The sequence below is a fragment of the Amphiura filiformis genome, chromosome 7, assembly GCF_039555335.1.
Source record: "Amphiura filiformis chromosome 7, Afil_fr2py, whole genome shotgun sequence".
NCBI lineage: Eukaryota > Metazoa > Echinodermata > Ophiuroidea > Amphilepidida > Amphiuridae > Amphiura > Amphiura filiformis.
The window spans coordinates 60,903,776-60,919,975 of NC_092634.1; the positions used below are offsets into that span (position 1 = coordinate 60,903,776).

General features: G+C 38.2%; 1 protein-coding gene across 1 annotated transcript in view; it reads left to right on the forward strand.

Annotated features, from left to right (window-relative positions):
• Positions 1–15,802, forward strand: part of LOC140157425 (sialidase-4-like) — a 56,229-nt gene extending 40,427 nt beyond the window's left edge. The window contains exons 8-9 of the mRNA XM_072180619.1: positions 577–750; positions 15,377–15,802. Of these exons, the coding sequence (XP_072036720.1) occupies positions 577–750; positions 15,377–15,721 (519 nt within the window). The 3' untranslated portion in view covers positions 15,722–15,802. The remainder of the gene's footprint in view (positions 1–576; positions 751–15,376) is intronic.
• Positions 15,803–16,200: the final 398 nt, after the last annotated feature.

Sequence of the window (16,200 nt, forward strand, 5' to 3'; positions counted from 1 at the left end):
TCCTGTCACATCATTTTAGTTACTACGTTGCTGACTGTTCATTTTCACTCAATCTGTAGAGTCGAAGGCCACCTAATTTCATAAACAGTAAGAATCAGTGAGTTCACCGAAGCAAATCGTAACCGTTAAAGGGCATATCTATTGCAAAACAAGTTTATCTCCATTCGAAGATTATTATTACATTACAAGTTGACACTCGTTGCAATTTTTTTATGCGTATTTTTCCTGAAAAAAGAGAAATTAAGTTGGTAAAGTTCGGGCTCGTACGTGTCCTTCCCCCGTTCGAAGCGAAATTAATTTTCAAGGCAGCGGGCTGATGACGCAAGTAAATGAAGCGGACACTATAGAGGATCATGCCTATGTTCACGATAACACAATGAGCCTAGAGCTCTTTTCATGTTCATCCATGCATAGATCATGGAGAAGTTATTTGGTGGTCTAAGCCCTTAATGAACCCACAGTTGTCACGTCATAGATCTGTGATGACGTCACTCCACATCCCCTTCCCATTGTTGTTCAGATTTCCTGGATCAACTCACCTGGCACCAGTTAATTGCCTTAATTTTTTCTTTCCAGGCGGCTCTTCTCGAAGACGACTCCATATGCCTCAACTCTCGTACATCATTAGGGAAATCTCAACCAAGAGCACAATCTTTCAGCCAGGATGGTGGGAAAACGTTTGGTCCTCCTCAGTTGGTGTCGAATTTAATTGAACCAAAAAACCTTTGTGGAGCGCCGGCTGGGTGTTCAGTAAGGCATAGTTTGTAAAATATCGGGGGAAATTTCACTTGTGCACACATGAGCTAAATTTATTTTGACAATTTGTCACCTGGCGAACAACAATTCCCTGGAGGAAAATAATTTAAATAACAAAACAATTGTGAATTTTTTTTTGACAATTTGATTTAAATAATATGATACAAATTACCTTTATTTTAATTAAAATTGATGAAAAAATACCACTGATTGTATTTCCATTGATAATAATACTTAACTTCTTTACTGTAAACCAAGAAATAATGGTCCGTTAAGGTTACACGAAGAAACGTATAAAAAACGTATAAAAGACGTATAAAGTTGTTCTCTAAAACCGCGTTTTCTCAGCAATCAAATATCGCAGTGAGTCAAATGTTGGAGCATGGATGTATCTTAACATTATATTTGTGTGTTTATACAAATTTTTAGAATCCGTTTGAAAATCCTTCGTTTAAATCATTTTTACGCACCATGTTCACAAGATCAAAAACACGTTCCATGCAGTTTTTTTCAAATATTCGCTCCGTATAAAACCACGCCGAGTGATTGTTTTCTCCTTTTTGTATTGTACTACAAATCGACCAAAGAAATAATGTTGCCATGGGGAAGAACCAAATACAGTACCGATTAAATTTTATTAGCCCGTTTTTGGGAACAATTTTCGAGAATCTTGTACCACAAAACACTGTTATGTTACATTATCGATATCTGGATTGTGGAACGTTAATTTTGATTTCTAACTGCCTATATTATTTCTCAAAAGTATGTCGATTCCTTTACCATTTGAATTTCACTCCAAATTTAAGCTACTTTTGCAAAAATCGAGGTTTTTCGCCATCGATACCTCCGACCATACTGCAGTTACTGTCCGTTTTCCTATACACAATACACAGTGCTCTCACCATTGACGTGTGACCTCAACAAATGATGTATGTTGGGAGAATGGACACTTGCCTAGTTAACATCACTGTGTGAAAAATAACCAGCCAATATTTTATTTATTCTCCAAAACTTCTAGCAAATATATTTCTCTAACATGACCTAAAATTACAGCTAGGTTAGATGTTCAGAAATGGTCGCACTTTTGTAAAATATGAGTGAGGGCAAGGCATAGCTAGCCAACTCCCCGTGTTAATTGAATGGAGATTTGACCGAAAATATTGGTATCGGACCGCTCACTTCTGAAGGATGCCACAAAAAAACGGTAAAAGCTACATTTAAATTATTCTAAATAGGTTCTAGAAAATAAAGTTTTGTAACATGTCCTAAATTTTTAGCTAATTTAGATGTTTGGAGAGGGTCGCACTTTTGTGTTTTAGGAAGGATATGTAAACGACAGATAACACCAAAAATATGAAGAAATTATTTCCAAAGCGTGTTAAGTCAACAATCATTATGTTGCTCATTTTGAAGAATGCTGGTTAACAAAAAGCAGGTCTTTGTGTCATTTCGTGAACAATGGTACACATAATAATTGTTTCCTTTCGTTTCCTTTATAATCGGTTACCCAACTGAAGCTGTAATACCAGCTTTATTGCGATGTCGCACATTGAAAACAAGACACTTGTACACAACCAGAGAAGATCTGATTTAATCAGTTGAGCTGCTTCAATGAGTGTTATCTTGGTTTAATAGCTTTTAATGGGGTTTAAGTCCTGCAAAGGTCGAGATGAATTCTACTGTAGACATGACTGCATCATGCATTTACAGCGGTGATGAGATTGTTTATCATAAGAGCCTGGTATGCACTATTCCATAATAGTCAGTTGGAGATCAATCGATTTCACAGGTCACTCAGTAGCTCAATCGGTTAGCGCGTCTGACTCACGTTCGACTATATAATACTATAGTTTTGAGCCTGAAAACTTGGCGGTACGTGTTCGAGTCCCTATGTGGTCCATTCCATCTATTTTATTTTATTTTTCACTCACTTTTTTCTTGTTCGTTTCTTTCTTTCTGACTGCAGCGATTGATTGTTTTTGCCTGGTTTTTTTTCATTATATATTTCAGGAATTTTTAGGCTATACTAGTCTAATAGGCGCGGCCTATGAATATATTTTTACAAATTAGATTAACAAAATATTGGTTGTTGGTTTTGTTACTGTTGTTGTAGTTATTGTTGTAGGCCTATATATTGCATAATCAGGATATAAATAGGCATACTAGGCCTATTATAGCCTATTAGAAGCATTGATTTATTTCACGACACTATATCATCCAGGATAATTTTAAAAATGGAAAATTTAGAAAATCCAAAGGAAAATTGCCGAAAACGGCTGCCCACAATCACCCCCGGCCCCCCATCAGCCCATTATGGTCCTATCATGGTCGCCCCTTCCCTATCCCTGCAACATATAGGATGACTCACGAGCAGCGGTTTGTCCGTGGCCCTAGTTCAGATTGACACACTACTGTACGCGTGAGTTCATTCTTTTCTGCATGGCTGTTTCCATTATTAACTTACGCCCCTCTGGAATCAAGCCTTGAAAATCAATTGTATTTAACCTTAAAGGATATTCTATTTAAACAGAGTATTGCATTGTGGGATAATATGTGATGATACCATGTTGCCTGTTCAGGATATATGCTGTCTGGTCATGAAGTATTTCAAGTTAGCTCAATCGTGAAGGTGTTCGACTATGGTGCGAGAGGTTGCGGGTTGGAACCCTGGCGGTACCTAGTATGCTCTCGTGGAAAATTGAGTTAGCTTGAAATTCCCTGACAAGGAACTTCCTGCTAATTGTCTCGTTGTAACCCGTACGAAACTCGGGGACCCGGGTTGCGATGGTTATTTGTGAAATGTCTAGGTGTGCGCTCTTGTAGCAGCTGTCATAACCCACATCATAAACATGTCTCTTTCAACAGATATAGCAGAAGAGCATGGGTTACAACAAAATGTTCACGAACCAACACGTTTGGACAACATTCTTGATCTTCTCCTTACAACCTACCCAGACCTTATAGAAAACGTGCAGGTGTCCTCAGGAATGAGTGACCATTCTGTTGTTACGGCAGAGGTTAATGTTAATCCTAAACCAAAAAAAAAACCTCCCCGTAAGGTCTTCTTGTTTAGAAAGATGAATGTTACCCAAATGAAATTGGACGCAGTGGCTTTCAAAGATCAATATCTTAGTCAGAATGTAGACGTAAATCACATCGACGTGAATTGGGAAACCTTTAAAACAAATGTCACAGAAATGATAACCGACAACGTCCCAGCAAAAACGATCAAAGACAAATGGGACGTTCCATGGATGACTCCGGGTATAAAGAAGCTAATTCGAAAGAAACACCGTGTTTATAATATAACTAAGAAATACAACACCAATGAAAACCAAACCAAATTCAAAAATCTTCGCAAACTTGTGCAAAGAAAATGCAGAGCGCCAAAATGACTACTTAATGAGTCTCCTATCAAGACCAGACCAATCTGGTAAATCTGACGGCCAAACAACGCCCGTCAATGATGGCAATGTTTGCGTCACAAAGAAGTTCTGGAGTTACATCAAATCAATGAAAACAAATGGTTCTGGTGTAAGTTCACTTATGGTGAATAACAAAGAAATATCAAATGCTAAGGGTAAAGCTGGAGCATTAAGCGATCAGTACTGTAGTGTTTTTACGATTGAAGATTGAAGGACACAGCGTGTTGTTGTTGATGGGGAAATATCCAAACCTGTCCATGTAAAATCGGGCGTTCCTCAAGGGACAGTCTTAGGACCCCTTATGTTCCTCATTTATATCAATGATATCTCCGATAATGTTAGCACCCAAACAAACATCAGACTTTTCGCAGATGACTGTGTACTCTATCGAGTCATAAAATCAAACATCGACACAGAACATCTGCAAAAAGATCTTAAGTCTCTCACTGACTGGGCTGCCGCTTGGCAAATGTCTTTCAACACGACTAAATGCAACATTCTCCGCGTCACCACAAAAAGAACCCAATCATTCATGACTACAAAATGGAAAATGACTTTCTGGACAGCGTCAGACATCATCCATACCTTGGTATTGAATTAACCCACAACCTCAAATGGTCTGAACATATTAACAACATAACTCTGAAAGCTAACAAAGCCCTCTGGTTTATTCGTCGCAACTTATTTCGATGCCCACCATCAATTAAACAGCAGATGTACTTTGCACTAGTAAGACCAATTCTCGAGTACGCGAGTGTAGTTTGGGATCCTCACACTGCAGCGGATATTAATAAAATAGAGATGGTGCAAAGAAGGGCAGCGCGATTTGTTAATAATAACTACAATAGAACAGAGGGCACAGTTACCAACTTGTTAGAGCAGTTAAACTGGACATCACTCCAACAACGAAGGAAACATCACGTTTAATCACCATGTTCAAAATTCAAACTCAAAACATTGCCGTCCCCATACCGGATTATATACAAACACCAAGGGCATCACATACTCGCCAATATCATCCTCTTAAATTCCGTGTCATGGCTCCCAAAACAAACGTATATAAGTTCAGCTTCTTCCCGCGCACCATACTGGACTGGAATTCATTACCCTCATCATTACTCGATTGTAACAAACTGGAATCATTTACATCTGGTCTTAAAAACAAAAGTGTTAATTAAGTAGTGCAGTTCATTTTGTAAGTTTAAGTAGCTTTAAGTGTAATTTTATTATATGTCAATTTTTGATCCGTGTCTGATGACCGGCGTCAGTATTGTTTTCTCAGTCAGATATTGCCTTGGCAACTTTACTGAGTATCCTAATAGATGTAGATGTAGAGGAGTTTTTCCGGACACTTTTAAACATGCTATTATCAATCCTCTCATCAAAAAACAGTCGCTCAATCCCGAAGAGCTAAAGAATTACCGCCCTGTCGCTAATATCAAGTTTATGTCCAAACTGATTGAAAAACATGTCATCAATATTGTAACTGATCATATGATTGAATATAATTTAGGCGAGGAGTTTCAATCTGCCTACTGTTCTGCACGGAGCACCGAAACCGCATTACTGAAAGTCAAAGATGACATCATGGGCATGATTCATGACCAGAAAGGCGTGTTCCTTGTGCTTTTAGATCTAAGTGCCGCCTTTGATACCGTGAACTACAATATCCTCTTCAACAGATTAGAGTGTGAGATTGGCATAACAGGAACTGCGCTTGACTGGTTTAAATCGTATTTCAGCAACAGAACAACTTGTGTTTTGGTTGACAATGTTCACTCTGTTCCTCATGATATGCGCTATGGACTTCCACAGGGGTCGATCGTTGGACCAAAATGTTTCACAATTTATACCATACCTATTGGAAGGATCATCAATAAGAACAATTTGTGCTATCATGTCTACGCAGACGATATTCAAATATATAGTTCTTTCATACCTTCAGATTTAGCATCTATTCAGTTGACTCTTTCTGCACTTCAAAACTGCATTGATGAAATACAACTCTGGATGACTGAAAATATGCTGAAGCTGAACAGTGATAAGACTGAATTTTTGTTGCCACCTCGCCTCATTTTAAACGTTCTTTACCGGACATTCAGTTGCAAGTTGGAAATGACATCATCAAACCATCAGGAACTGTGCGAAATCTGGGCATCATCTTTGATGATGTAATGTCTATGGCTCCGCAAATAGCATCTCTTTCCAGCTCTGTTTCATACCATTTGCGTAACATCACTCGCATCAGACGTTTCTTGGATTTTGACACCTGCAGTAGTATTGTAAGATCACTTATTCTATCCAGACTGGATTACGGAAATGCTCTTTTGCTGGGAGCAAACACAACCCATATCGACAGACTTCAGCGCCTTCAAAATTGGGGTGCAAAACTAATTTTTCTGCATCAAAATTCGATCACGCAACTCCGTTTTAAAACAACTCCACTGGCTCCCTGTGAAAGAGCGCATTAATTTCAAAGTACTTCTGTATGTGTTTAAATGCTTGAATGGACATGCTCCAGGTTATTTAGCTTCTTGTTTCACACCCTACCATCAATCGCGTACTGGACTTCGCTCTGCTTCAGATACAACACGGCTTACTATACATAAGTTCAATGCCAAATCTCTTCATTCTGCCGCAAATAAAGCTTTTTCTCTGGCTGCTCCTGGACTGTGGAACAATTTACCCATCACCATTCGTACTGCAAACTCATTACCAGTCTTTAAGAAATTATTGAAATCACATCTCTTCCCAAAAAGTTGACTGTTTTTATTGCTCACTTTGTTTTGTTATATTGTATTTATGCTTTGAATTTGTTTATGCGCTGTGGTCTAGATGTAACGGCGCTTTATAAAAGAATTGTGTATGTATGTATGTATGTATGTATTTGTTGTTAAATGGTTTATGGAATGATGTGGGCCCGTAGTGGTCAGCGACAACCTGTAAAGTGTGCTGAGGCTAGTGGATCAACGTCTAGGTGTTGTACCTGTGCGTAGCGCACTATAAATCACTGCGCTTTTTTTTCCTCGCCAGGCGGTCGGATCGGACTGTTTTTTGCCCATTTGTTGGATGAATTAAATGTACTGTTCAAAGAAGATAATCATCATCATATCAACTTTGCTATAGAGGTTGTGCATATGACGTATCATGCCGTATCGTGCCCATTATGGTCCTATCATGGTCGCCCCTTCCCTATCCCTGCAACATATAGGATGACTCACGAGCAGCGGTTTGTCCGTGGCCCTAGTTCAGATTGACACACTACTGTACGCGTGAGTTCATTCTTTTCTGCATGGCTGTTTCCATTATTAACTTACGCCCCTCTGGAATCAAGCCTTGAAAATCAATTGTATTTAACCTTAAAGGATATTCTATTTAAACAGAGTATTGCATTGTGGGATAATATGTGATGATACCATGTTGCCTGTTCAGGATATATGCTGTCTGGTCATGAAGTATTTCAAGTTAGCTCAATCGTGAAGGTGTTCGACTATGGTGCGAGAGGTTGCGGGTTGGAACCCTGGCGGTACCTAGTATGCTCTCGTGGAAAATTGAGTTAGCTTGAAATTCCCCTGGACAAGGAACTTCCTGCTAATTGTCTCGTTGTAACCCGTACGAAACTCGGGGACCCGGGTTGCGATGGTTATTTGTGAAATGTCTAGGGTGTGCGCTCTTGTAGCAGCTGTCATAACCCACATCATAAACATGTCTCTTTCAACAGATATAGCAGAAGAGCATGGGTTACAACAAAATGTTCACGAACCAACACGTTTGGACAACATTCTTGATCTTCTCCTTACAACCTACCCAGACCTTATAGAAAACGTGCAGGTGTCCTCAGGAATGAGTGACCATTCTGTTGTTACGGCAGAGGTTAATGTTAATCCTAGACCGAACAAAAAACCTCCCCGTAAGGTCTTCTTGTTTAGAAAGATGAATGTTACCCAAATGAAATTGGACGCAGTGGCTTTCAAAGATCAATATCTTAGTCAGAATGTAGACGTAAATCACATCGACGTGAATTGAGAAACCTTTAAAACAAATGTCACAGAAATGATAACCGACAACGTCCCAGCAAAAACGATCAAAGACAAATGGGACGTTCCATGGATGACTCCGGGTATAAAGAAGCTAATTCGAAAGAAACACCGTGTTTATAATATAACTAAGAAATACAACACCAATGAAAACCAAACCAAATTCAAAAATCTTCGCAAACTTGTGCAAAGAAAAATGCAGAGCGCCAAAAATGACTACTTAATGAGTCTCCTATCAAGACCAGACCAATCTGGTAAATCTGACGGCCAAACAACGCCCGTCAATGATGGCAATGTTTGCGTCACAAAGAAGTTCTGGAGTTACATCAAATCAATGAAAACAAATGGTTCTGGTGTAAGTTCACTTATGGTGAATAACAAAGAAATATCAAATGCTAAGGGTAAAGCTGGAGCATTAAGCGATCAGTACTGTAGTGTTTTTACGATTGAAGATTGAAGGACACAGCGTGTTGTTGTTGATGGGGAAATATCCAAACCTGTCCATGTAAAATCGGGCGTTCCTCAAGGGACAGTCTTAGGACCCCTTATGTTCCTCATTTATATCAATGATATCTCCGATAATGTTAGCACCCAAACAAACATCAGACTTTTCGCAGATGACTGTGTACTCTATCGAGTCATAAAATCAAACATCGACACAGAACATCTGCAAAAAGATCTTAAGTCTCTCACTGACTGGGCTGCCGCTTGGCAAATGTCTTTCAACACGACTAAATGCAACATTCTCCGCGTCACCACAAAAAGGAACCCAATCATTCATGACTACAAAATGGAAAATGACTTTCTGGACAGCGTCAGACATCATCCATACCTTGGTATTGAATTAACCCACAACCTCAAATGGTCTGAACATATTAACAACATAACTCTGAAAGCTAACAAAGCCCTCTGGTTTATTCGTCGCAACTTATTTCGATGCCCACCATCAATTAAACAGCAGATGTACTTTGCACTAGTAAGACCAATTCTCGAGTACGCGAGTGTAGTTTGGGATCCTCACACTGCAGCGGATATTAATAAAATAGAGATGGTGCAAAGAAGGGCAGCGCGATTTGTTAATAATAACTACAATAGAACAGAGGGCACAGTTACCAACTTGTTAGAGCAGTTAAACTGGACATCACTCCAACAACGAAGGGAAACATCACGTTTAATCACCATGTTCAAAATTCAAACTCAAAACATTGCCGTCCCCATACCGGATTATATACAAACACCAAGGGCATCACATACTCGCCAATATCATCCTCTTAAATTCCGTGTCATGGCTCCCAAAACAAACGTATATAAGTTCAGCTTCTTCCCGCGCACCATACTGGACTGGAATTCATTACCCTCATCATTACTCGATTGTAACAAACTGGAATCATTTACATCTGGTCTTAAAAACAAAAGTGTTAATTAAGTAGTGCAGTTCATTTTGTAAGTTTAAGTAGCTTTAAGTGTAATTTTATTATATGTCAATTTTGATCCGTGTCTGATGACCGGCGTCAGTATTGTTTTCTCAGTCAGATATTGCCTTGGCAACTTTACTGAGTATCCTAATAGATGTAGATGTAGAGGAGTTTTTCCGGACACTTTTAAACATGCTATTATCAATCCTCTCATCAAAAAACAGTCGCTCAATCCCGAAGAGCTAAAGAATTACCGCCCTGTCGCTAATATCAAGTTTATGTCCAAACTGATTGAAAAACATGTCATCAATATTGTAACTGATCATATGATTGAATATAATTTAGGCGAGGAGTTTCAATCTGCCTACTGTTCTGCACGGAGCACCGAAACCGCATTACTGAAAGTCAAAGATGACATCATGGGCATGATTCATGACCAGAAAGGCGTGTTCCTTGTGCTTTTAGATCTAAGTGCCGCCTTTGATACCGTGAACTACAATATCCTCTTCAACAGATTAGAGTGTGAGATTGGCATAACAGGAACTGCGCTTGACTGGTTTAAATCGTATTTCAGCAACAGAACAACTTGTGTTTTGGTTGACAATGTTCACTCTGTTCCTCATGATATGCGCTATGGACTTCCACAGGGTCGATCGTTGGACCAAAATGTTTCACAATTTATACCATACCTATTGGAAGGATCATCAATAAGAACAATTTGTGCTATCATGTCTACGCAGACGATATTCAAATATATAGTTCTTTCATACCTTCAGATTTAGCATCTATTCAGTTGACTCTTTCTGCACTTCAAAACTGCATTGATGAAATACAACTCTGGATGACTGAAAATATGCTGAAGCTGAACAGTGATAAGACTGAATTTTTGTTGCCACCTCGCCTCATTTTAAACGTTCTTTACCGGACATTCAGTTGCAAGTTGGAAATGACATCATCAAACCATCAGGAACTGTGCGAAATCTGGGCATCATCTTTGATGATGTAATGTCTATGGCTCCGCAAATAGCATCTCTTTCCAGCTCTGTTTCATACCATTTGCGTAACATCACTCGCATCAGACGTTTCTTGGATTTTGACACCTGCAGTAGTATTGTAAGATCACTTATTCTATCCAGACTGGATTACGGAAATGCTCTTTTGCTGGGAGCAAACACAACCCATATCGACAGACTTCAGCGCCTTCAAAATTGGGGTGCAAAACTAATTTTTTCTGCATCAAAATTCGATCACGCAACTCCGTTTTTAAAACAACTCCACTGGCTCCCTGTGAAAGAGCGCATTAATTTCAAAGTACTTCTGTATGTGTTTAAATGCTTGAATGGACATGCTCCAGGTTATTTAGCTTCTTGTTTCACACCCTACCATCAATCGCGTACTGGACTTCGCTCTGCTTCAGATACAACACGGCTTACTATACATAAGTTCAATGCCAAATCTCTTCATTCTGCCGCAAATAAAGCTTTTTCTCTGGCTGCTCCTGGACTGTGGAACAATTTACCCATCACCATTCGTACTGCAAACTCATTACCAGTCTTTAAGAAATTATTGAAATCACATCTCTTCCCAAAAAGTTGACTGTTTTATTGCTCACTTTGTTTTGTTATATTGTATTTATGCTTTGAATTTGTTTATGCGCTGTGGTCTAGATGTAACGGCGCTTTATAAAAGAATTGTGTATGTATGTATGTATGTATGTATTTGTTGTTAAATGGTTTATGGAATGATGTGGGCCCGTAGTGGTCAGCGACAACCTGTAAAGTGTGCTGAGGCTAGTGGATCAACGTCTAGGTGTTGTACCTGTGCGTAGCGCACTATAAATCACTGCGCTTTTTTTTCCTCGCCAGGCGGTCGGATCGGACTGTTTTTTGCCCATTTGTTGGATGAATTAAATGTACTGTTCAAAGAAGATAATCATCATCATATCAACTTTGCTATAGAGGTTGTGCATATGACGTATCATGCCGTAAATATGGCGGAGTTCTCAAATGCATTCAACAAAAGCATGATTGCAACTACCGCGACAGTTCGTTTCACACACATATCAAATGCACTACGATCAAATAGGTTGATGACAACATTTTATTGAATGGCCTGCACTGCGCCATGATTACGGTGAAGGACACCGGTTCAAACCCCTTGTTTGGAGCCAATCGATAAAAACATGCAGAGCCTATATATTTTGTCATTCTTATTTGACAAAAGAAACGAGGCAAACCCCACAATCCATTTTAACAATGACAAACCCTCATTTCAAATATATAGTTTTGGTTTCTCTATTGTTCAGAAACCAAAAATCAAGGGATTAAAATGTGGAGATGAACTGGTATGCAATCATAACACTATTGTGCTGGGAGGACACAAGAGGGTATATATAATCAAAAGTATAATGGCCTATAACCATACGTATATAATAGCCTATTGTGCTAACATTTTCATTATCGATATCTATCAACGCGGACGACTTTTGATGTTCTCTGCCGTAGCTGGCACACTTCCATGACACCATAAAATTACACCCGAGTTTGATAAGTTATGCATAGACATCATGTGCATATATTGAGGGTGGGGGTGGGGTGTTTTGTTTATTTGTCTGAAATATAAACGATGCATGATGATGTAGATGATTTGATTATGAATTAGATTATTCCCGGAAAGCACAACCCATACCTCTTACCTATGTTCCCTCCGCCACCTATATATAACCTCCTCCCTCCCCCCTCCCACACTCGATATCGACTCTTCCCTATTATTCCACTCCACTCTTGAGCCCCCCTCCCCCCTCCTTCCCTTCCCACTTCCAATGCTCTCTCCCCTCTGTTTCTCTTTCTCCCTTACCCTTACCCCCTCCCCCTCACACACACATACCCTCTTTCCCTGGCGATCTCTTCTATCTCTCTCTCTCTCTCTCTATTCTCTAATAAATAAATTGAATAAAAGTTAGTTTAAACCAGCTTTCTATGATATTGATCTTCCGTCATGCGACATGCACATAAATAGAATTGTGTATAAAAGTGTTTATATCACTGAAGTCATAATCTGTCAAGTGCCTATTGTAATGTCTGTGGAAATATTTCGATGGTCTATATATTTTCACAGTGAAATCAGCTTAGGCTAATTCGTAGTCTCAAGTCAATGCTTTCAAACTAAATCAATGCTTTCAAATGTAGACTGCTTTGTTCGACTTCTCTGCTCGTGAATATTGCACTGCGAAATTTAAACATTTCTTTTGTATACTTAGAGTAGGTAACTTCAAATCAAATAATTTTACGATCCACACCACTTATAAGAAACTGAAACCAAAACCGAAACTGACTGACACAAATGTTCGGTTTTAAACAAAAGGTAGAAACAATGAGTTCGATATCTTATGATTCAAGTGGTTAGGCAGGACAATAGGAAACCACGTGACCAAAACCAAAACCAAAACTAAAACTATATATTTGAAATGAGGCAAAGTAGAGTAGGAACTAGAGGCCCTGCATGCTTTTATCGTAAAGGATCAAACAAAGGATTCGAACTAGCTTACTTGGCTGTAATACAATATACAGCCTGTCTCAAAAATGTGCAAGTGAAAAGTGCCCTCTTTGGCAATTAGAAAATACGGTTGTGACATGATGCTTACATCAAGGTCAAGGGCGCAGTCTTAGCTTTCAAATACTGTTTGTTCTGTTCAATTTGCTTGTTTTAATCTCGAGATATGTTTAATTAACATCAACGAAAGGGTAAAATCACAATTGTGCCACTTTTATGGAAGAGGGCTGTACATGTGATAGCATCACGTTTATCAAGAGTTCCTTCATGATATCAAAAGAATGCACCGATTACGCAAAAATACAAAATTATTTTTCTGTTTTAGCATGATACTGTTATAATGATTCTCTTATTCCACTTGAAATATTTCACATTCTGCTGTAAAATTGAATACATGTCAATTATTATCATGGTAAATACTGTTCTCTTTGTCACTTTTAACATGTCTTAAAAGACACGTTAAAAGACAAACAAATATTGCGCACTGTGTAAAATCGAATTCATTTCAACGAAATATTGCACATCGTATACGTTTGAAATGCAATTTTTACATAATCATTTCTAATCCTACAAATAAATGTTCTTTTTATTAACTATACTGTACAGGTATTTGCATATGACATTCTATTTTAGATTTTCTAAAAAGTGGCATAAAAGGGTTTTCATACATTTGTATTTAGTGAAGCAGATTTGTGGATTGCCAAAACCAAAATGAATGAAACAAACAGTATTTGAAAGCTAGGACTGTTACCTTGACGTTGATGTAAGCATCATGTCACAACAGTATTTTCTAATTGCCAAAGATGGCACTTTACACGTGCGCATTTTTTTTAATGATATAGGCTGTATTCAATAAACTGTTGAGAGCAACCTATGGTGCACGTTTTGTAAACACTATACGGAAAGTAACGCCGCAGCCGGTACAAATTTCCATATAACTTCAGAACTATTAATCGTATTCTCATCATTAACAACAAAACAGTATTAGAAAAAAAATCCGGAATTTAAAAGTTGCAGTAAATAGTATGGATTTGACTTGAGTTTGCTCTTTTTCGAATTCTTGCCAGTTTCTTGTTCAATCATCCTAAGGTTCGCCAGTCCTAAGGTTCGCTAGTAATAAGTTTCGCCAGTCCTAAGGTGCGCTAGTCCTAAGGTTCGCCAGTCCTAAGGTTCGATAGTCCTATAGGGTTCGCCAGTCCTAAGGTTCGCCAGTCATAAGGTACGCTAGTCTTAAAGAACCATTCAGTGATCCCAGCAAAAGTGTAAGAAATTAAAGTTGTTTATAGATTGCTTAAAAGTGAAGGCTATAAAGTCATTCAAATTGTCATTTGGTATTTTTGAAATGAAAAAAAAAAAAACTGGCAAAAAAACCCAAAACAACAACAACAAAAAACCAAAAAAAAAAAACCGAAGTATTGACGAAGTTGAAGCCCCATTCAAATACATGCAGCTAATTTATATACTGTCAGGACCTAAATTACAGATTCATGTAAATTCCTTATTTTTGTCTTTCGCGGCTTTCGGCTGAACCACTAGCAGACTATGTTAATATATTTCTGACAATGACAAAGGTACCAAAATTTGAATGTTGATGATTTTTACGATCGTCCGGATGAATAAATCACTGAATGGGTCTTTAAGGTTCGCCAGTCCTAAGGTTCGATAGTCCAAAGGTTCGCTAGTCCTAGTCATTAATCCGAGAATATTGCTAGTAACTCTGATCCTAAACCTTACCCTAATTAACCCTTACCATTAGAATAACCCTAACCCGTACCTTAACTTTAGGACTAACAAACACGCAAAACACTTTAATGTTTCGGACTAGTTAGCCGGTTTTATTTGACTGACGAGCCTTATTTTCGAACTAATGAACCCTATCTTGTAGCCCTTGCACATCATTGGTATACTTCTATTGAACAAGGACTGCAGAGTTGATGTTGAACGCAGTTGCCAAGCACGTGAGTTCACCATGGTAATTGTTCACGTACCCCATATTAAATAACCACATCTACATCTCACAAGGATCATCACACGCTTTGTACGCACCCATATCCTACAAACTATTAGTTTGTAGGATATGGCTGCGTACAAACCGACATAAGACAATATTATTCTTTTAACATTTTGTAGTGAACAAAAAGTTATTTTGTGTGATATGCCTAATTTCTTTGTTGCATTCATCTCTTTGCAGGCAAGTGTTTTAGGGTTCCAACCTCCGGATCAAAGCCCTGAAACATGGGCGTTATTTTCAAATCCAGCCAAAAAAGTCATACGATGTAGAATGTCTATTCGACTCAGTAGAGATGGCTGCAAAACCTGGAGTAACCCATGGAAAATAAGATGTTGTGCCAGCGGATACCCAAGCCTAACTCAGTATCCAGCTATGGAAGTATCGAACCCTAATTTTGCCATCGCCTATGAAAGTATCGCTTTCACTCGTGTCAAAAACATAACATTTCAAACGTTTGATTTGAACAGTGTCATCCAAGGCACATCAGGTTGCAACTGTTGCTGTTGTTGTTGCTGCTGTTGCTAAAAGGTGAGCCATCCCAGCAAACACAAAACTTTTAAATAAGTTATATTTCGGGTTTTGGTTTAGGTAAAAACGTTTAAATAACATTAAAATGTCGCGTTATATAAAGGTCATGAAATCTTTTAAAACGTTTTGTAAACACACTACAACAATATTTTTTAAATGTTTTTAAAATGTCATTGTAAACTATTTTTGCAAACATTTTTGCCAAATATTTTGTCAACACTTAAATAATATTATGTTAAAATATTTGCACCCAGCAAACACAGAAATGTTCTTAAAATGTTTTTTACAAAACGTTTTAATAACATTTAAATCTCGGGTTATATAAAGGTCGTGAAAACATTTTTAAAACGTTATTGTAAATATTTTGGGCAAACATTTTTTGCAAAATATTTTTTCAACCCCAAAATAACATTCTGTTTTGAATGATTTGTACCAAGATTTCAAAAATGTTTTTGGAATATTTTTATTTTTGTTTA